The sequence below is a fragment of the Pseudorasbora parva genome, chromosome 17, assembly GCF_024679245.1.
Source record: "Pseudorasbora parva isolate DD20220531a chromosome 17, ASM2467924v1, whole genome shotgun sequence".
In the NCBI taxonomy this organism is placed as follows: domain Eukaryota; kingdom Metazoa; phylum Chordata; class Actinopteri; order Cypriniformes; family Gobionidae; genus Pseudorasbora; species Pseudorasbora parva.
Window position 1 is genome coordinate 29,479,096 of NC_090188.1, and position 21,949 is coordinate 29,501,044.

At 37.2% G+C, this 21,949-nt stretch overlaps 1 protein-coding gene across 4 annotated transcripts in view; it reads left to right on the forward strand.

Annotated features, from left to right (window-relative positions):
- The window catches only part of adgrb3 (adhesion G protein-coupled receptor B3), a 238,882-nt gene that overhangs the window by 110,805 nt on the left and 106,128 nt on the right, over positions 1–21,949 (forward strand). For 3 of the 4 annotated variants that reach the window (XM_067422099.1, XM_067422100.1, XM_067422102.1), the window contains 4 exons: positions 2,388–2,549; positions 6,594–6,758; positions 9,377–9,541; positions 19,882–20,046. In XM_067422099.1, the coding sequence (XP_067278200.1) occupies positions 2,388–2,549; positions 6,594–6,758; positions 9,377–9,541; positions 19,882–20,046 (657 nt within the window). The remainder of the gene's footprint in view (positions 1–2,387; positions 2,550–6,593; positions 6,759–9,376; positions 9,542–19,881; positions 20,047–21,949) is intronic. The other variant, XM_067422103.1, reaches the window with a different exon arrangement.

Sequence of the window (21,949 nt, forward strand, 5' to 3'; positions counted from 1 at the left end):
TCCACAATCTCCAATTCTAATTGATTTCGCTTCAAAGAGACAAGAAGCTTTAGCATAAATCCAGGAGATCTAAGAGAGTGAACCGCAGCCTAGATTGAGGGCCAGAGGTCTGTTCTTCTGTGCAACCGTAGTTAGTGGAAAACTAACTCTCATCAAAGATCATTCTCTAACTTTTAGAAGCCATGTTGCATGCCTTCTGCATAGTTGATCATATTTTATATATTTCATCTATTAGTTTCGTTTGCCTTTTCCTTTGAGTTTATGTCATCTAATTGGTTGCATGCATGATTTTAAAATACAAATGACGTTAAACCTTAGTATTTTTTAGGATGCTAATATAGTAAAAGCTCCTAATATGATATTCATTTTGTGGCCACACAGTACAATCAACATGATCCTGCTTTGAATATGCATAGATGTATAAATTATTCATAAATGCTTATAATAAGATTTTGAAGGTTTTGATTGTCAATTGTCAATGTAATCTTTTAATACATTTGTAAATTGCATTATGTATCAATGCCATTCTCATATATGGGCCATTCTTGTTTAACCACATGGACAAGTTTGCTCAGTTGTGCTCCTGGAAATCTTCCTTCCTGCAGAGTTTAGCTGTGTCCGAAATCAAAGGCAGATGTCTCGCCTCCCTGTCAGTCTATGATTTGAGCATGTCTGTATGAAGGTTTTTCCTAAGGAAACCGGTATAGGACCGAGCCGTAATGTCATATCTAATGATCTAGAACAAATGCAAGCGAGCTTAGAGATAGCCTAATGAATATTTAATGCTTATTTCTGAAATGGAGTTATTAAGTTTTAAACTATATCATGTTATAAATTATATCTATGAAACTAAATTTCAATTGTTCTGCCAGATACCATTTTTACTCTATTAACTTTGGCGCACAGAGGACTGTGAGAAAAAAATGAAAAAGAGAGTTCACCCAAAAATTCCATCATGTCATTCAAAACCTGAATGATTTTCTTCTTTCGAACACAAAAGAAGACATTTTAAGAAATGTCTGTTTTTTTGTCCATACACAATACAAGGAAGTCATTCAGGTTGGAATGAAATGAGGGTGTGTAATTGATGCCGGGATTTATATTTTTTTGGGTGACCCATCTGTCCTTTTAAGATCATGTCATGTCTGTCAAAATTAGACCAGAGGTCGTTGTATTGGGATGTTAGCATTTTTCATGGATTGGACACAGCCTAGTTGTAACACAAATCAAAAAAACTTATTAAAGGGTTAGCTGACCCAAACATTAAATTATCTCATTAATGACGCACCCTTATGTCGTTCCACACCCGTTAGACCTCCGTTCATCTTCAGAACACAGTTTAAGATATTTTAGATTTAGACCGAGAGCATATGCAAGTGAATGCACACTATAAAACATTATAAAAAACATCATCAAAAACATCTATAAAACATCATCAAAAGTCCATATGTGACATCAGTTAGTTAATTAGAATCTCTTGAAGCATCGAAAATACATTTTGGTCCAAAAATAACAAAAACTACAAAAAAATTAAAAAAATAACAAAAACTACAAAAAACTTTATTCAGAATTGTCTTCTCTTCCGTGTTTGTTTCCAATCTGCAAACAAAGATTTGAATGGTTATGAATCAGCGTATTGTTTCAGAATTCGGATCGCTAATGTCACGTGATTTCAGCAGTTTGGCAGTTTGACACGCGATCCAAATCATTAATTGATATGCTGATTTATAACCGTCCATATCTTTGTTTCGCGATTGCAAACAAACGCAGAAGTGAAGACAATGCAGAATAAAGTCATAGTTTGTGTTATTTTTGGACCAAAATGTATTTTCAATGCTTCAAGAGATTCTAATTAACTAACTGATGTCACATATGGACTACTTTGATGATGTTTTTATTCCCTTTCTGGACAGTATACCGTGCATACATTCAATGGAGGAACAGAAAGCTCTCGTTCTAAATATAAAATATCTTAAACTGTGTTCCGAAGATGAACAAGGTCTTACGGATGTGGAACGACATTAGGGTTAGTAATTATTGAAAGAATTTTCATTTTTGGGTGAACTAACCCTTTAAGGTCTTCAGGATCTAAATAGATGTGTGTTTGAGCTAAACTCTGCAGAAAACTAGATCTCTAGTAGCAGGACCGGACGTCTCCGCTCCGGAACAACTGAGCCCTGAAAGTCATTCAGGCAGGATCATATCAAATATATGAGAAATGATGCTCCTTTTGAGCTCGTTCCAATTTCTCATAGAACCTTTAAGATTTACTGTGGCTTCTTGGTGTGTAACTTAGTGAGGCCCCTCCTGCTCCTACTGGCTCCACCCCCTCGGGGTGTCACATGACCATGTTACTGCTTTTAACTGGTGTCACCCTTCTCCTACAGGTGACCCTGGTGCTGAGGAGTGGTCCCAGTGGAGCTCTTGCTCAGTTACATGCGGTCAAGGGTCGCAGGTGCGAACAAGAACATGTGTCTCACCTTACGGATCACACTGCAGCGGCCCTTTAAGAGAATCCAGGGTGTGCAATAACACTGCCCCCTGCCCAGGTAGTGTTAGTCGCAGACACTGGAGTGTCCTTCAGAATCTTTCATCTTCCGGGCAGAAAATTGCTTTCATTTTTTTTTTTTTTTTTTTCATTCATTCATGAATTGAATGATTTGCTGTCATTGCTTCATGTTATGTTTTTATATCCAATGTACTATTATTTTCATCAATATTATTTATATTTGTGTCTGCTATGACTTATTTTTACTTGTGTATTTAGTCATTCATCTTGTCATTTTGTGTGTTGTTTTTAGCTTCATCAATTTTCTCATTCATTTTTCACTCTTTTAATGTTTCCTTTCTCAATGTATGACTTAGACAAGCTTTTTATATGATTCCTATACAAACCTTGCTCAAACACAAAGCGAAACTTGTCAGACTTGTGCATGCGGATGAAAAATGTAGAAGAAAGGGGGGGGAAAGACTAATCTATCGCCCCGTGGCCAGAAAGGCGACCTGAATTACCCTCTTGTTTTAAAATCTTTAATTACCGGAGGTATCGACCTTTAATTCATCATTTTCGGAGGTGCCATCTTAATGGAGTTAGGCTCAACAATACTTCAGCGCCATTGAACATGTCAGCAGCTAACTGGATTTTTATTTTAAGTAAAAGGGCACGAAAAGAGGCTTGTTTTCTTTTTTTCTTCATCACGAGCTCTGAAAATGCAGTTCAGCTCTTTTAGGACTTTTGTTATTGGTAAATTAATGCGGTTTACACGTTACCTCGGCAGCATTGAACTTATGTCACAAGCTAACTGGATTTTTATTTTTTAAGTAAAGGGGCATGAAAAGAGGCTCGTTTTGTTTACACCATTAGCTCTAAAAATGGCTATTCAGCTCTTTTAAGACATTTTATACGGCTAAATCAATGTGGTTTACACCATATTACTAATACACAGCGTGAAACTAAGCCTTAACCCTATGTTGTGAGGAAGGAATGTCCCCACAAGGATAGTAGCATCAGACTTTTTTGTTGTTCCCCATGAGGAAAACAGCTTATAAAGCAGACAGAATTATGTTTTGTTTGTTTTTTTATGAAAAAAAGTTTTTTTATGAGGGTTGTGTTTGTTGGGTTATGGTATGGAATATACAGTTTGTACAGTATACAAATCAATCCTCATAAAACATGGAAAACCAGTGAGTGAGCGAGTGAGTGAGTGTGCGAGTGTGCGAGTGTGCGAGTGAGCGAGTGAGCGAGTGAGTGTGCGAGTGAGTGGAATGAATAGTGAAATCATCTTCAGCTTTGATAATTTGGTTTGCATATATATATAACATTTAATTTTTTGCTCATGGTCAAAGGAAGGATTTAAAAATGCTGCAAAGGAACTTTCCTGTATAAATGTAAGCATTTTTAACTGAGCTGCTTCGCATCCAAGATTAAAGATGAATCTCACGCTCTCTGTTGAGTGCAGAATTTCACAAACAGCTTTAAAGCATCTCCGATAAGTCTGCTGTTGGAAAAGGCTCGGAGGCACATATTAGTGACATAAGGCCTTTATATTGGAAATAAAACCACCATGTCTCTTGAATGCTCAACATGTATTCTCCCTCTGGAATAGCTTGGACAGCAGCCTAATTGAGCACAGCATTGCTTTTCTTTTGAGGTCAACCCTTATTTACATTATTTTACTGTGTTATGCGGCAAAATAAAAGCATTTTTGGAATAAGTTTTGCTCTGACACACAATGCTTTCACACTGCAGTTTGTGCTTTATCGTTTGAGAAAGTTCATATAGTCGACCATATATATTGGAATTCCAAAAGACCTAACTCATAATCCGAGTTCCCCTCTGGACATCTTTTAACACAAATCAAACCAAGTGCCTTGATCCTATGAGAGGTCAAAAAAATGCTGTTGTATTGTTGAAGACAAATGTCGTGGTTCATTTTAGTCCAGTGGTTCTCACCTGGTTTTTCTTCAGAAACTTGATTTCTAATAAACATTGAACATCAAGTGGTGACCTAACAGACATAAAACTGAGCATAATGTCCTACAAAAAGCTGTAATATTGTTAAATATCATTAAAAAATAAAATAACTATTTTCTATTTGAATATATATTTTAAAAGTCATTTATTCCTGTGATGTAAAGCTACATTTTGAGAATTATTCCAGTCTTTAGTGTCACATGATCCTTCAGAAATCATTCTAATATGATGATTTACTGCTCAAGAAACATTTTATTTTTAAGATTCTTTGATGGATAGAAAGTTCAAAAGAACAGTATTTATCTGAAATAAAAAGCTTTTGTAACTGGACTACCATTTAAATGTTTTGGGTCGGTAAGAATTGTACTTTTTTTGGGGGGGGACTTAAAGATATGAATACATATTTACCAGGGATGTATTAAATTGATCAAGTGAACCGTATATACATTTATAATGTTGCAAAAGCTTTATATTTCAGATAAATACTGTTCTTTTGAACTTTCTATTCATCAAAGAATCTTAAAAATGAAATGTACACAACTATTTTAACATTGATAATAACCGTAAATGTTTCTTGAGCAGTAAACCATCATATTAGAATGATTTCTGAAGGATCATGTGACACTGAAGACTGGAATAATGATGCTGAAAATTCAGCTTTGCATCACATGAATAAATAACATGTTAAAATATATTCATATAGAAAACAGATATTTTATATTTTAATAATATTTCACAATATTACAGCTTTTTTGTGTTTCTAATAACATAAATGCAGCCTTGGTAAGCAGAAGAGATTTCTTTAAAAATATTTAAAAATCTTACCGTTCTAAAACTTTTGACCTATATATATATATATATATATATATATATATATATATATATATATATATAATATATATATATATATATATATATATATATATATATATATATATATATATATATATATATATATAAATTTGGATATAGGATTATTGTTTTTGATAAGATGATGTCAGACAAGTTAATAACTTTTTTTCTATATTTTCTACCTCACCAAGGTAGATATTTTAAGTTGGGATGTTCAAAAGAACAGCATTTATTTCAAAGAGATTTTTTTTGTAACAATGTAAAAACTTTTACTGTCACTTTTGATTATTATAATGCATCCTTGCTGAATATAAGTTTAATTTCTTAAGAAAACAACCAAAAATAAAAATTCTACTGACCCCAAACTTTTGAACGATAGTGTAGCGAGCTTAGAAATAATATAGAATTGGACAGATTTTGTAGACAACAAAACTTTTTTTCATACGCCTATTTATTTCGGTATCCTGACTATGCGCAATTTTAGGGATACTTGGATTTTATTACTTTTATTATTTGCATTGATTTAACCTATTTTTGCTTCACAACCTTTTTATACCTTATATCTTTATACCTTTACATACAAGTCAAAAGAACAACACACTATTTGGCGATATCACCTTTTATCTCCTTAAAGATGGGATGCAAATTAAAAAGAAAAAAAAATCTTTCTGTTAATGGCAAAGTCATTGAGCTGGTTTTTGAGAAGGCTTTCAATGAGTGCTTCAACGAGAGTTTGTTTTTAATTAATGCTCTTTGAGTGGGATTGGAGTTTTCATTATACAGTAAGAGCATTAGAGAGGGGGATTTGACGTTTGGAAGGGGAAACGGTGCCCGGCAGTCTTGACACTGATGACTGGATTAAGCCCCAGTAAGAGCACGAGCAGAACACACACCTGGGACTTTGATAAGTATGCTAAGAGAACTGAGACGAATGCAGCACAGCAGCGGCTGCCCTCCCGACGCATCTTTCATCACGCAAAGACAAAAGAATGTCATCAGCTGTGATGCTCGGAATGGGGTGGAGTGGTTTGGGATTGGGAAAGGTAAATTGTAAAGAAAAGGGAAATTATGTGGTTGTTTTGATTCATTGCGGCTGTGTAACAGTTGCTGATAAACAGGCTCGCTGAGCAGCCATAGAGTCAGTGCTGGAGGTGTTTCACTGCTGCATTTGAATGAGGCTGTGTGCGTGTGTGCATGTGTGTGTGTGTGCGTGTGTGCGCGCCGTGAGCGGTGTGCATGTGTCTTAACTCTTGTTCTCTGTTGGCAGTGCACGGTGTGTGGGAGGAGTGGTCTCCGTGGAGCCTCTGCTCTTTCACCTGTGGGCGGGGTCATCGCACCCGCACTCGGATATGCACTCCGCCCCAGCACGGAGGAAGAGCGTGTGATGGACCCGAGACCCAAAGCAAACTCTGCAACATTGCCCTCTGCCCAGGTCTGTCTGCTTTAGATGCACTGCCTTTGCCATTCTTCATTGCCTCTTCTCGCATCATCTTGGCTCATTCTGGCTCAGCTCAGCTCACCTCATCTTGTCTGTTCTGTTCTTTTCTTTTCTCTTCTCTTGTCTCCTTTTCTCATCTTTTCTCTCCTTTTGTTTTATTAGTTCTATTTTCTTGTCCTCTATTCCATTCTCTGTTACAATCGTGTATCCCTTCTCGTCTCTATTCTCACCTTATTCATTCTTCTTTTGTCTTCTCTTCTCTTCTTTTCTTATCTAGTCTTGCTTCTGTTCTCTACTGTTCGGTTCTGTACTTCCCTTCCCTTCCCTTCCCTTCCCTTCCCTTCCCTTCCCTTCCCTTCCCTTCCCTTCCCTTCCCTTCCCTTCCCTTCCCTTCCCTTCCCTTCCCTTCCCTTCCCTTCCCTTCCCTTCCCTTCCCTTCCCTTCCCTTCCCTTCCCTTCCCTTCCCTTCCCTTCCCTTCCCTTCCCTTCCCTTCCCTTCCCTTCCCTTCCCTTCCCTTCCCTTCCCTTCCCTTCCCTTCCCTTCCCTTCCCTTCCCTTCCCTTCCCTTCCCTTCCCTTCCCTTCCCTTCCCTTCCCTTCCCTTCCCTTCCCTTCCCTTCCCTTCCCTTCCCTTCCCTTCCCTTCCCTTCCCTTCCCTTCCCTTCCCTTCCCTTCCCTTCCCTTCCCTTCCCTTCCCTTCCCTTCCCTTCCCTTCCCTTCCCTTCCCTTCCCTTCCCTTCCCTTCCCTTCCCTTCCCTTCCCTTCCCTTCCCTTCCCTTCCCTTCCCTTCCCTTCCCGTACAATTTTCTTGCCGTACTCATTCTCTTTTTGTCTTCTTTTCTTCTCTCACGTAGTCTCGCCCCTCTTCTCTTCTCTACTGAGTCATTTTCTCTCTCTTTTCCAAATCCAACACCCCAGTGTTCCCCTGAGCCTCTTGCTTTTCTAGCCATCCTCTAACCGTAATCAATTTTTGAATTGAAGACCACTCCACTAATTTGGATGCGGTTGTGAGCCATCGTCCTCCGAGAATGATTTGGTGGAATTAGGCTTGACATGGAAGCCCCTCAATGTTTGATCCCGTCTATAAAGAATCAAAGCTCATCTCACATGGAGGTGGCTCTGGGGAGTAAGCAGCAGCTGTCAGTGGTGGAACATTACAGGATCAATTACAGAATAGTTTATTACATGGGACAAAATGGATGCCTTCACAAGGCTTCTTGGCATGTTGAAAAACAGCCACGTGTGGTGTGCAATAAAATCCACAAGCCTGAGAGAAACACAGTGTCATGCTCAACCTAGAATAGAGCTGAAGTAAAAATCATTTAAGAACAATAGCCTGTGAATGATAGCCAGTTTAAATATGCAGAGTTTCTATACACTGTAGATGGGTAAGTACTGTAACAGATTGTCCAATCTTGGTCAGCTTTGTTTGTCTCATGCTTTAAAAGTCTTGTCCAATTCAGCAAAAAAAAAAAAGAGGCAATTAGCCCCTCTTTACACCTCTGTGTTGTGTTTTGTAGCGTCAGCTCACCCGGAGCTTGTGCTGTTGCCAAATTATGGCTTGCATATTTTGGTCCAAGGCTTTTAAAGTTGACCTCAGAGCTCATGTGTAAGAAAAAGCCTCCACCGTTTTTAACAAATTTCTTATGGTTTGAGAGTGAAACAACTCACAAGGCCAGAATGTTCCATGTAAGAGTAGCTTTTACTGGGTCATGTTGGCTAGTTAGCGAGCTATCTAAGGCACTCAAGCAGTATTATTACCTCTTTCCCTGGGGCTAATGGGGTTATTCAGGCTGACATTACCCCCGATTCCAAATGCATGTAATTTTTCTTTTTTTTCTCTTTCTCTCTTCCTTTCTCTCTGTTTCATATATAATTTCTATCTTGATCCTGATTACATTCTAAATGAAGCACTCATGTTTTTTTTACAGTTCTAGCTAAATTTATATAAAAGCAAACTTTCCATATGAGACAGTTAACATTGAAAGTTGAATAGTGTCATTTCTTTTCCAAACAGAATTGAAAATATAACTAGATCATTTATATTTTAGATATATAAATAGATATTTGTATTTTAGAGAAAATATGAATACCGCTTGCTTGTGCTAAAGCTACCACCATGAGGCAAGGCTGATGTGTATTGTTGCCAGGGAAAGGTGTTTGAATGTTTTTCCGAGAGGCTGATAGTTAAAATATTTTTTTTTTGCACATTTGCCAAAATAACAAGTATACAAAAGGTAATTGCACCCCTCTCCTTGATTTATTCTATATGATTTGTATTTGGCATATGGAGTCTTTTATTCAAATTTGCATTGCATGGTATACGTTTTATTGTTTAATGCATGAGAATCAAACCAATAGGTATTGCAAGTGTATAGTATTGTATCATGCCCAGTATAAACAGATTACAGTTCCATTTGGTACCACTACAGAATTACACACTTCACCTGATATTAGGACATAAATGTGGCAGGTAATTTTGGTTTAATCAGAAGATGCAGATCTTAAATGTTCCAAAGCCAGCTTAAGGAAACTTACTTTTATCTTCTCTTTGCCATGTTTTCTCTTCGTCATTCGGGATGCTGTTTTTGCGTTCTGCATGGGCGCCCACAGTGGACGGGCAGTGGCAGGAGTGGAGTGCATGGAGCGATTGCTCAGTGACCTGTGCCAACGGAACGCAGCAAAGGAAGAGGCAGTGCTCAGCGGCTGCTCATGGGGGATCTGAGTGCAGAGGACACTGGGCAGAGAGCAGAGAATGTTCCAATCCTGACTGTACAGGTATGTCTGTTGTTTCATCTGAACCTCATTGATTCAAAGGGCGGTGTATGTGTATATTTTAATTTCAATATCCAAAGTAAGGTTTTTTAGGAGTTGGGCAATTGGGCAACCAGGCATTGAAACAGGAAGATTGACTGAGTCAAAATTGAAGGGATTGTTATTGCGCAACTCAGCAAAACCCTGATTTTCTTATGGTATTTTTAAGTATTTTATTTTATTTTATATATCATAATTTATAATATAGTTTTGTTTCACACCATTCAAAAGGATCAAAATACATTTTAATTGGGAAATTCAAAACATCATAATCATAAAAGATTCAAAGCATTTTATCAATGATTTCCTCTTTAAATATGTACATTATACATCAGAGAAAAGATTGTAATAATATATATTTTTGATGTGTTTAAAAGAAGTCTGTTATGCTCACAAAATCAAAATTTATTTGATCTAAAATAAAGTAAAACTAAAGTAATATTTTAATTTAAAGTACCATTTTCTATTTTAATATAATTTATTCCTGTGATGGTAAAGCTGTAGCCTGACGTGGTCATACTCAATTCTAGTCAGAATATGAGTCTGAAACTGCTCCAGTGGGCTGTAAACATGGGGCGTGTTTCAACCTAACCAGGAAAGACTTCAATTAGATAGACCTTCAACCAATCAGAGCAACGGAGCAACGTATACCATTAGTTGTCAAATGTCTACAGATCTCAACTGTACTGTGTTGCCAAGTCTGCAGTGTTCCCACGGGCTGTTTTCCATGTCCGCGGGTTGAAGCGACCCCAAAGTATGATATATAGACCCAGGAATGTAGCAGGCTACCTTGCCAAAATAACACACTTTTTACCCCCCAAACACCATTTTTTTTACAGAGAACCCCCCTCGAAAAGCTTTTGGGCTAGTAGTTGGCAGCTTTTGTTGTAAAAACTTGGCAACCCTGTCTGCATGCACGCTGAAATAAGTAACCTAACGTTGGAAGAAAAACATGAGAGTAAACGATTTTTGCCGGTGGTGTAAAAAAAGAGAATTTAAGGACACACAGAGTACTTACCAACATGATCATCATTTCTGAGAGAAATAGTGAAGGTTAATGCACATACGAACAAGTTCTCTGTTTAGGATTAAAACAAATTCAATACCAAGCGCCTTTGATGACGTGGATGATTACATTACTGTTTATCATCTGTCCATCATCATCTAAAGCCCGCCCTGATGATTTGATTGGTCTGAACAGTTTCTGTTCGGCCATAATTACTCCTCTCTGGATCAAGTCCACACCCCTAAGACCTCCGTTCATCTTCAGAACACAGTTTAAGATATTTTATATTTAGTCCGAGAGCTTATGGAAGTGAATGCACTAACGGTCATGAATCAGCGGATTGATTCATGATTCGGATCGCGAGTCAAACTGCTGAAATCACGTGACATTGGCGATCCGAATCATGAATCAATATGCTGATTCATAACTGTTTGAATCTTTATTTGAGGATTGAACACAAACGCGGAAGAGAAGACAATGCTGAATAAAGTCGTAGTTTTTGTTATTTTTGGACCAAAATGTATTTTCGATGCTTCAAGAGATTCTAATGAACTAACTGATGTCACATATGGACTACTTTGATGATGTTTTTATTCCCTTTACATGGACAGTATAGTGTGTATACACTTAGATACGCTCTCTGTCTAAATATAAAATATCTTAAACTGTGTTCTGAAGATGAACGGAGGTCTTACGGGTGTGGAACGACATTTGGGTGAGTCATTAATGACATCAATTTCATTTTTGGGTCAACTAACCCTTTACCAGGATTTTAATAATGTATTAGTAAATGTTGAAATAAACATTAGCAAAGATAAATTAAATGATTTATAAGGGCAGTTCATTAATAGTTTGTGTTAGCTAATGTAGTTAACTAATGTTAACTAATGACCATTGTTCTAAAGTGTTACATTCATTTTTACAGGAGAGAAAGATTATACATTCTGTAATCTGTGTATTTACTTTACACACTGTAAACTTAGGATATACATGTAGCAACAGATATGGAGAAGAGGCCAAAAAACTTTGTTTTAAAAACATTGATTTTATCCCCAAGCTAAAAAAGACATAATTTCAACAGTCAAGAGACAGTTCTATACTGTGTGTCAGGCATTAGCTTAAGTCTGTGTTGATAGACCGTGGTGGTGGGTCTCGCTTGAGAGCGCATACACAGTATGCCTGGCAGGTAGTTCTTTAAAACACACAGGGGCCCCTCAGCATGAAGCTTGTAAGCTGTAAGACTCTTACTCAATGTGGTTCTTGATAACAGAGCGTCTCAATGATTTTGAAGCTGCTTACAGGGTGAGACGCGTTATGTTGTAGCATCAAAGATTAAATGGAAGATGTTTGTTTATCATGCGCACAACCACAGCATGGGATTGGTAAAAAATGTATGTGATATTAATATTTATTTTTCTGCATATGAGACTGCATATGAAATATATATGTTATTTCTATGTGTTTAAATTGACTTGCGTTAATAAATTGTTTAACATTCAAAATGTAACCAACAGTAATTTCTGCATTGTAATGTTTTAATTGTGTGTGTCTTATTTCCCTTGCATTTATTTAACCGTGCAGTTGCAGTTGTGATATGAGGTTGAAACGAATACATAAGACAAGAACAATATTCTTACTGTGTCCATGTTGTTGCAAAACATGGTAGCACTTTATTTTACAGTCCTTTTCTGCATGTACATACTATGCACTTATTATAGCAATTACAATAACTGGGTTATAACTAGGTACTAACACTGATCCTATCACTAAAACTAACCTTAACCCATGCGGTTGCCTTATATTGATAGTACTTGGGTAACTTCACTGTAAGTACCCAAAACACTTCAGGTGCTATTGTGGTGGGAAACGCATAGGGGTAGAGCACAGGTTTGGTGTTGTGGTTAGGTTAAGGGATAAGGGAATGGTCAACAGTGTAATTGTTTGTTTACAGAGAGAATACTTGAATAATGAGGACTATTGACGGTGCTCACATCTGTACATCCTACATGGCTGTAACTATCTAAGGCATTGAGGAGTCCCCACAATAATTGGAAGTAACTGAACTGTCCACACCAATATGTGATGGTTCTTAATGCCGCTCTCCATTATGGACCACTCTGTTTGTTGTTAGGATGGCAGACAGTTTAAAAATGTCAGTTTTTAGTCTGGACTGCCTCGACGGTCTAACAGTGCTCATCAATGTCAAAATTATGGCCAATCAGATCAAAGAAGGCGGGGCTTAATGTTTACTGAAGAATAGTGTGAATTCCAGCGCGACTCTTTTAGTTTTTACAGTGAAAGAGTGCATGTGTGGTAAGATATACAGTTGCTAAACATTTAATATTTAACAACTATATAGCGATGGATACGTTTAACGACCCACATTAGCCTAACATACAGTCATGCAATATGTCAGTTTGCCAAATTGAATTGCAAATATGCAGTCATTTAATACTGAATGTGATGAGACAATAAAGCTTTATTTTTGACATATTAGACACAAACAAGAGTGAATGTGCGCATATTTTTAAATTAACTATTATTTGCAGTTCAAATGAATACTTCACAACTGTATAGGCTATAATTAGACCTAGAATCGTTCTTATTCCTTCTTTATTCCATTAAATCTCTTTTAATCCTTTAATTATTTAATTTATTTAAATAAAATGCATCCCTCCTACTATAATACAGATAGTGCTCCAATCTATTTTAATAATAAAACTCATCGAAAAAACATTTTGTTTTACACTTATGTAAGCGAACTGGGTCCACAGCTCATGGTTAAACATTACAGTTTGATAAAACATTACACAGGGTAGCCATGGGTCCTTATGAGGTCTTAATATGTCTTAATAAGGTTTTCCTTAAAAAAGGCCTTAAAAAGGTCTTAAAAAGTCTTACATTTAAATTGTTCATATTTGTAGACACACTGTTACAGTTTTTAAACCAAATTCTTGATCAATCATTTATAGTAATAAGAACGACAGACAATCTGCATTATATTTTACACAATTTTAGGTAATAGTGGGCCCAGAGCTGATTAGCAGAACTTCAGTAATAGGGTAATACTGTGAGTTAGCTGGTTAGCCAGAGACCTACGGCTGCACTGGGTTTAGACAACAAAACACACAAAACGACGAATTTTGAACACTCAATAGAAAACATAAAAATCAATTATTAATCATAGATACAGGTTGTGATTCTGAGAAGCAAGTTGTTCCAAATAAACTAGGTACTGGCCCACCTTTCATGGACAAGCGTTTTTGCAAATCTCGCGTTGAACTCGCCAAGATTTGTGGAGCAGTCGTCTCGTTTATACTTATACTTTATATTATACTTCTGTGGTATCATTGTAAAAAAAATATTCTAACCACATTCTTCACATCCTCGTCCTTTGGAATTGAAAATAACACAAATTTGCTGTCTAAACATGGTGTCTTCTCATCATGATGTAAACCACACACACCAGCTACAATGCTTGAGGGCAGGTCAAAGCAGACGTCGTTCGCAGGCAGCCAATGAGACGAGCATTATGCAAATGTATTGCTGTGTTACGTATACAGGTCACAAAAGTGAGACTGGAATTCCTGACTACCCGTTTAAGTGGATCTTTCTTTTGGGAGACAATAACTTTATTTATCGTGCACTTTCAAATTTACAACTTTTCCGACTGTTTACATTCACAGACAGCTATATTACACACTGCATGAAAGGGGATATTTGAAAAAGCATAATAGGGGCACTTTAAAGGCCCACTGAAGTGCCTTGAAACGCTCCGAATTATTCAATGTGTTGACTTAATTATCTCTGAAAAAGGCTTCAGCTGTTAGCAGCTCCTCCCCTTTTTTGAAACAGCCAATAGCGTTTCGTTAATATGCAGTTTGACTAGAGCCTTTCTGTTTGGCAAAGCCAGTTTCCTCTTACCGTTTATCATCATAATCTCCTCCATATCGCTTTGAAATGCAGCATTCAAATGGGTCGATATGTTTGTGCATATGATCCGCGCTGCGCTCTCGTGTCTGTGGTCTGAATTGAGACCAGAGCCGTTGGTGTGTGTGTGCGCTGCCGCGGTGCGTGAAACTAACTTGAAAACAGACTTCATTCGCCTCAAATGAAAGGATATATACGCTGAATCGCATATTTAGTGTGCCATGTGCCACTCACCATGTAGAAATTAGTAAATGTGTGACCAACTGACCGATTTCAGCCGCAACTTCAGCAGCGTAGGGGGCGGGCTTTAGATACTAGAGAGCATTTGATTGACAGAAGATTTGATGAGAAGGTGAAGTCTGTGATGATGTCTTCAAAATCTGTAATTCGTTTTAACAGAATCTCCTAAATGCTAATTTTGTTATTGTTTTGGAACATACCTAGCCTAGAAATCTAGACGCACCCTAGCGGAAGCAAATCTAATTTGCCACGAGTGTTGTCTAGCAACTCTCAATACACTTCTGAGCTGTAAAAACCAAACTCTGGTCGGGCCAATCACACAGTGTATAGAGTCCGTGGGTGGGGCTTAACATAATGACGGCTGAGTTGGGCTTGCGTGCTACTATAAACACAGAAGCTGGTGAACGCTGGTCTTTCAAATCAGCTCTGACCGCGACTCTGGAAGACTTGGAGTTAAGCTTTTCTCTGAGAAAAGAACAAAGAACGGCACTGAAGTCATTCTTAAAAATGGAAGATGTGTTCTGAGTTTTGCCGACCGTATACGGCGAAAGTTTAATCTTCACATTTACTAGCTTCAACTAGCTTCGCTTCATGTTGCTCTGGTTGGTTGTAGTGCTATCCAATTGCGTGCAGAGAGAATTTGAAAGACAACCGTTTATCTCTCCTCATGGATTGAGCCCTGTCAATGGTGAGTTTCCAGACCAAACATACTAAAAGCTAAACAACTTCAATTTTGATTTCAATGGGCCTTTAAATATAAGTCAATGTAAAAGATGTATGTACACAATATGTATATTGTATCAAATGATTAATTTAAATGTTAGTACTAAACACATCTAATATAAACCGACACCGAAATTGTCAAATATACCAGAAATATACCTTTTAATATATTTAATGTAATGAGTTAATTAACTTTTGCTCTGCAAGCATTTGCAAATGCAAATCTATTTACTTTATTACTAAAGATCATTTAAAAGGTAAATAATACTTTTTGCTTTTAAAGTGTCAGAGTATTTATTTGCTTGAATGCTTGTACAAGTTCAGATATTGAGCCTTTTTTAACTGGACTTTTTGACCCTTTTATTGAGATTCCTTGATTAAAGGCTTTTATATGAAGCTGCGTAGAGGTCAAATACTGTATCTCCCAGTGCTTTTATATAATTTGGCCATATTTATTGATTTTAGAGTAACATTCCAGCGGCCTCCACATAGTCTAAATGTTAATGTAAATGTGTCCTTGAACACAAGCTACATTCAGCACAGGTGAATGTTGGTCTACAGGTGAACATGCCCTCTCTTACACATGATTTATAGCACAACTGAGGGCAACATCTGTCTTTTTTTCTTTCCTTTTCCCTTTCCAATGCCAAGAAACAATATTTTACTCCGTTCATTAGATGCTCGTAAAACCCGAAGCCTTTTAAAACTTTACCATAAAATGTGTTTCAGGACTGGCAAAGTGAAGGAAATTATTATCCCAGTTATAGGGGCACCCTCGTGCTCATAAAGTAGAGACAAATATCCCATCATTGCAAGTGTCGTGGTAATGATTTTATTAATTAAATCAAGTGCGAATTCTGCCAAAAATCTGGTTTTATTGCATCTCTGGCCTCTAGAGCATGTCAACATGACAAGAAACCGGATGGTTTTTAATGCGTAAGGATGGTTTAAACCCTCCTTTGCAAACGAGTGTGTTTTATAATGTTCCACACCATACTTCTATAGAAGATGGCTCGAAAAACTTTCAAGAGTGCACATCCACAAAAAGGTTCAATGTAATTATTGAGCTTAAAAGATGGAATGTAAGAGACGATGAACAGAATAAGATGATGCAGACAGTCTGACCTGTAATGCAGCCTGGAATCATAAATCACACTATGTTCATTCATTTATTCACCTGACTGAGCATGGTTTCTTCCAAGTTTTTTTTTTTTTCTCCATTTCTGTCACCTGAATTTGAATTCCTTGCGACTGTCGCCTTTGACTTAGGGTTAAATGAGACTTTTGAGAGGGCCAGATTTACTAAAAAGGGCAAATTAGCGTAAGAGTACAATTTTATAAAAGCGCAGATGGGAGTGGACAGTTATGTGCGTGATCTACTGATAATGCGTAAACTAAAGCACTCAGACACAGTCAGATCATTTCCATAATGACCAACACAATCTACTCGTTAGCGTCTTGTTTTAAGAGGAGCTTTTTGGCAAACACCAGTAAATTTACAAGCGCAAACCTTTTTAAATTACCTTGAGTGATTCATTTAAATACTCTCCTCGCACAAATTTTGCATCTGAAAAGGAAACTCCTAAAAATTCATATGCAATAAGGTCAGCCGCAAAAAATAACTCTGTCCATACACTGAATAAATTTTTTGTCGGTTTAACTTAAAAAAGTAAGTAACCTGGTTGCCTTAAAATTTTGAGTTTATTGAAATTAAAAATGTGAGTTGATGCACAATGAAGGAAAGTTGTTTAATAAATAGAAACTCAAAATATTATTGTTTCTGAACCACATAAAAATGTGATAAATCATGAAAATAGCACAATTTGGCATGTTTCACTGCATCATCAAAAATAAAGCACACACAATTACCCAATATGCTTACCAAATCTTTTAATAATATTTTACTAAAGGTTGTCAAATCTCAAAAAATGTTCCTTGTATTAACTCAAATTTTTAATTTCAATGAACTCAACATTTTAAGGCAATGAGATAACTTTTTTTCGAAATAATTTTTTACAGTGTAACTTTGCATCTAATTTTCGAATTTACCAATGTGCATCTTTAGTAAATCCTGACAGTAATTTTTAACGGCAAATGAATGTTTGTGCTGGCGCAAGCTGTTAGTAAATCTGGCCTAGTAAATAATTGATTCATTTTTACAATCTTGACAATATTATTGAACTGAATTGAATCAATGTTGATCTGACTTGAGCTTAATATTGACATAATTGCCTTCGGTAGAACTGCTTATAGCAGAATTTAACTTTTTCATAATTGTTAACTTTACACAGTTATTGAACTGAACTGACACTAAGGTGACTTGAGCTGAATAATTGTCTTTTTTTAGAGCTGGTTAAGAATTCAGAATTTGATTTTGTCTCATATTTGATGAAGTTTGCATATTGATTGTTATTTTCCTGCCTTGAAACAATTTATATTTGTAACCCCTAAATGGTTCTATCCGCATTCTTATTACCCTTTCTGGCATGGAAGTTGGGCGCTGACAAGGGCCCTCAAGACCCCAGCCTCTAGCATCATTCGCTAGTGCGACCCTTGAGGCCAGGGGAGTGAGGCCAAAGACTTTATATAAAGGAAGATTGTGCACTCCGCACTTACAGCTCCACCTTCTAAATGAAAGAGCCAATAGTTGATTAATGAAGTCTACGCATCACTACAGCTGCCGTTAGAAGCTTGCTATAGAATGAAACAACATTCTCAGGTGCACGGTTAGGACTGCACATGAACATTAGCTTTGTCCTGGCTGAAAAAAAAGGCTTGGCCTGGCTTTTTTTCTTGATTCATGCATTTAGAAACAAAACCTATGAGACCGTTTTAGTCAGATTTCTTTGGTGTTTTCAAATATGAAATTTAACCGTAAGCTTGGCGAAGAGTTTTCGAGAATTTGTTGTTCTTGCACTTGCATGTCTAAGAGGGTTTTCAAAGTTGGCCACCGAGTGAAAAAACTTGTCTTAAAGGTATCATGAACTGGCTTTTTTAATTTTTTGTATACTTTTGTCTGAGGTCAGCTAATGACGTTTGTGTGGTTTTTACATTTAAAATCATCATATCTAATAAGTAATAGCCAATTTCCTACACTGGTTTTGAGGCTCTCTCCTGAATGCTGGGTTTTGATGGGTGTGCCACTGGAGACTTGGAAGTAAACGTCCATGGGTAGGATTGGATAAGATTTGCATATTTCAGCTCCCCTGTCAGTTCAGTTCACATTAGGGAGGGATTGTTTTGAAAGCAGCAACCGGAATGATTCTCTCGATCACAGGGCTCTTAAAATCCTTTATCAAACAAACACAATGATTTATTTCTTATCCACCTGCGATTGATATTGGAATATTATTTTTGTATTACATGGCCCACCCGATCGATGGATATAAACGTGAACCGCGCACCATTTGAGATTCAACGGCCTGCCGTTTTGGTAGCCCATCTGGAAAACACATAGCCCCGGGACTACTATTACATATAAAAAAGACGTTTTACTCACATAAGTGTGTTGCACCATTCCTGTCGGATCCAATATAGAAGTCATAACAGCATTGTGTTTTAATCTCAATATGTTTGCAAATCCAGCATCAACCGATTCCGCAGTAAATGAAGCGAACACGCATACATCTCTTCCCCATGTGAGCTGGAACTTTATTACAAATAAATGGTGTCACATGGTGCCTGGTGTCTATAAAAGATTTTCTTTTGACTAACAATGACATTTTCAGCTCTGAAACTTACAGGATATTCTTATATTACCATGACCTTTTATATATCAAAAGTAAATTCATCAACCCTTTAAAAGGGACTTGGGTCCCTTACTCACACAGCTTTTACAAGCTGGCCTCCCTTACACTCACCCCCTAAACTACACTCCCATCTGGGTCACAGCAACAATATAATCCTTCCGGTTCTACTCACACTGCTCAAAGCAGAATTTGAACCAGCGTTTCTGGGCATTGGACGCAGGCACGCTAACAAGGATGTGCTAAAGACAGCAGCCTCTAGCGTCCGTCGCTAATGCTACTTTTGAGGCCTGGAGAGTGAGGCTTACTCACACAGCTCTTACTAGCTGGTCTCCATTACAAACACACCTGAACCTCACTCCCATCCAGGTCACAGTGCCAATATAACCCCTCCGGTTCTACTCGCACTGCTCCAAGCGAAATTTGAACCACCGTTTCTGGGCATGTGAGGCATGCATGCTAACAAGGACGCTAAAGACTTCAGCCTCTAGCATCAATCGCTAATGCTACTCTTGAGGCCAGGGAGACATACTAACAACGCTCTTACTAGCTGTCCTCCGTCAAACTCACGTCCCTAAACCTCACTCCGTTAAATATTGTATAAAGTGCTATATAAATAAATGTGACTTGACTTGACAGTCTGCCTATCTGTCTTTCAGCTAACGGGCAGTGGAACGCATGGGCACCATGGAGTGGGTGTTCTAAGTCCTGTGACGGGGGTTGGCAGCGGAGGGTACGCGTATGCCAGGGGCTGGCGGTCACGGGGCAGCCATGCGATGGCAGCGGGGAAGAGGTCCGCAGATGCAGCGAGCAGCGTTGCCCAGGTAACCCTGCAAATAATTGAGCCCCAAGAGTCAATTATGTCAGAATGGGCAAAGAGGGTTTGAATGAGAGACGGATGCTGGGATAATTATCTTTCCATGCCCGTTTTTGCGCTTGAAATATTGAACATATACCATAATTGTATGTTCCAGACAGAAATGATCAACACAATTTTGACCAGTAATGGGTATTTAATATCACATAAATGATGTCATCCTATTCTCAAATATTAGAAACAGTCTCCATGGAAACTGTTATACTCGTGCATATACATGTATTTTTTCATACACTCATAGGTATGTTGCGTGTAGTTATATAAACTCCTGATGTAATTGCTTGTGCATATTTGACTGCATTTATCATTCTATATTTAATGCTTTAAATTGTTTTTGATGATGACTATAAATTGATTCCTTGGTAACACTTTACTATTGTAAAAGTTTCATTGGTTAACTACTAGGTTGCATAAACTAAGAATTAACAATACTTTATCTTAGTAAATGTTAATTTCAACATTTACTAAAACACTACAGTCAAATGTTATAATAGTTAACATTAGTTAATGTACTGTGAAGTAACTTGAACAAACAATGAACAACTATATTTTTATGAACTAACATCAACAAAGATTAATAAATACTATAAAAAATGTATTGCTCATTGTTATTTCATGTTAGTTAATGCATTAATATTAACAAATGAGACCTTATTGTAAAGTGTTACCCATTTCTTTATAACATAATCTAACATTTGTACATTTTATTTAACTTTCTATTTGTATTCAATATAATATAATATAAATATATTGTAATATAATTATATTGTAATATAATATAATATAATATAATATAATATAATATAATATAATATAATATAATATAATATAATATAATATAATATAATATAATATTGTTAACCCTTAACAGTTTTGCAATATAATATAATATAATATAATATAATAAATATTCTCTTTAAAAATTCATTACATAGTATAAATAAATACTTTAACTTTATGACCACTAACAGGTGAAGTGAATAACACTGATTATCTCTTCATCACGGCACCTGTTACTGGGTGGATATAAGGCACCAAAGAAACATTTTGTCCTCAAAGTTGATGTGTTAGAATGAGGAAAAATGGGCAAGTGTAAGGATTTGAGCTTGTAAGTCTGACAAGGGCCAAATTGTGATAGCTAGATGACTGGGTCAGAGCATCTCCAAAACTGCAGCTCTTGTGGGATGTTCCTGGTCTGCAGTGGTCAGTATCTATCAAAAGCGGTCCAAGGAAGGAACAGTGGTGAACCGTCAACAGGGTCATGGGCGGCCAAGGCTCATTGATGCACGAGGGAGGGAAGGCTGGCCCGTGTGGTCCGATCAAACAGACGAGCTACTGCAGCTCAAATTGCTCAAGAAATTAATGCTGGTTCTGACAGAAAGGTCACAGCGACACAGTGAATCACAGTTTGTTGTGTATGGGGCTGTGAATGACTGCAGAACAGTCAGGGTGCCCATGCTTAACTTGGCCTCTTTGGGAGGTGCTGAACATACTAGTTTGATCCGTGGAGGCCCTACCTCACAACTTACTGGACTTAAAGGATTTGCTACTAACATATTGGTGCCAGATACCACAGCACACAGAGTGTAGTGTAGTTAATTCCCTTAACGGGCCAGAGCTTTTTTGGAAAAATAGGGGGGCAACACAATATTAGGATATTAGGTCATAATGTTTTGCCTGATCTGTCTATATTATATTTTACTGAGTACTGCACATAGCATGCAGAAAAAAAATATTTATTGTGGTCACAAATTAAGAATATGTTTCCTCCTTTTAATAAATTGTGGCCACGTTGAACTACTTTGTTCCCTCTTTTTGACTGAACTAAAACAAGGGAACGCTTACTACAA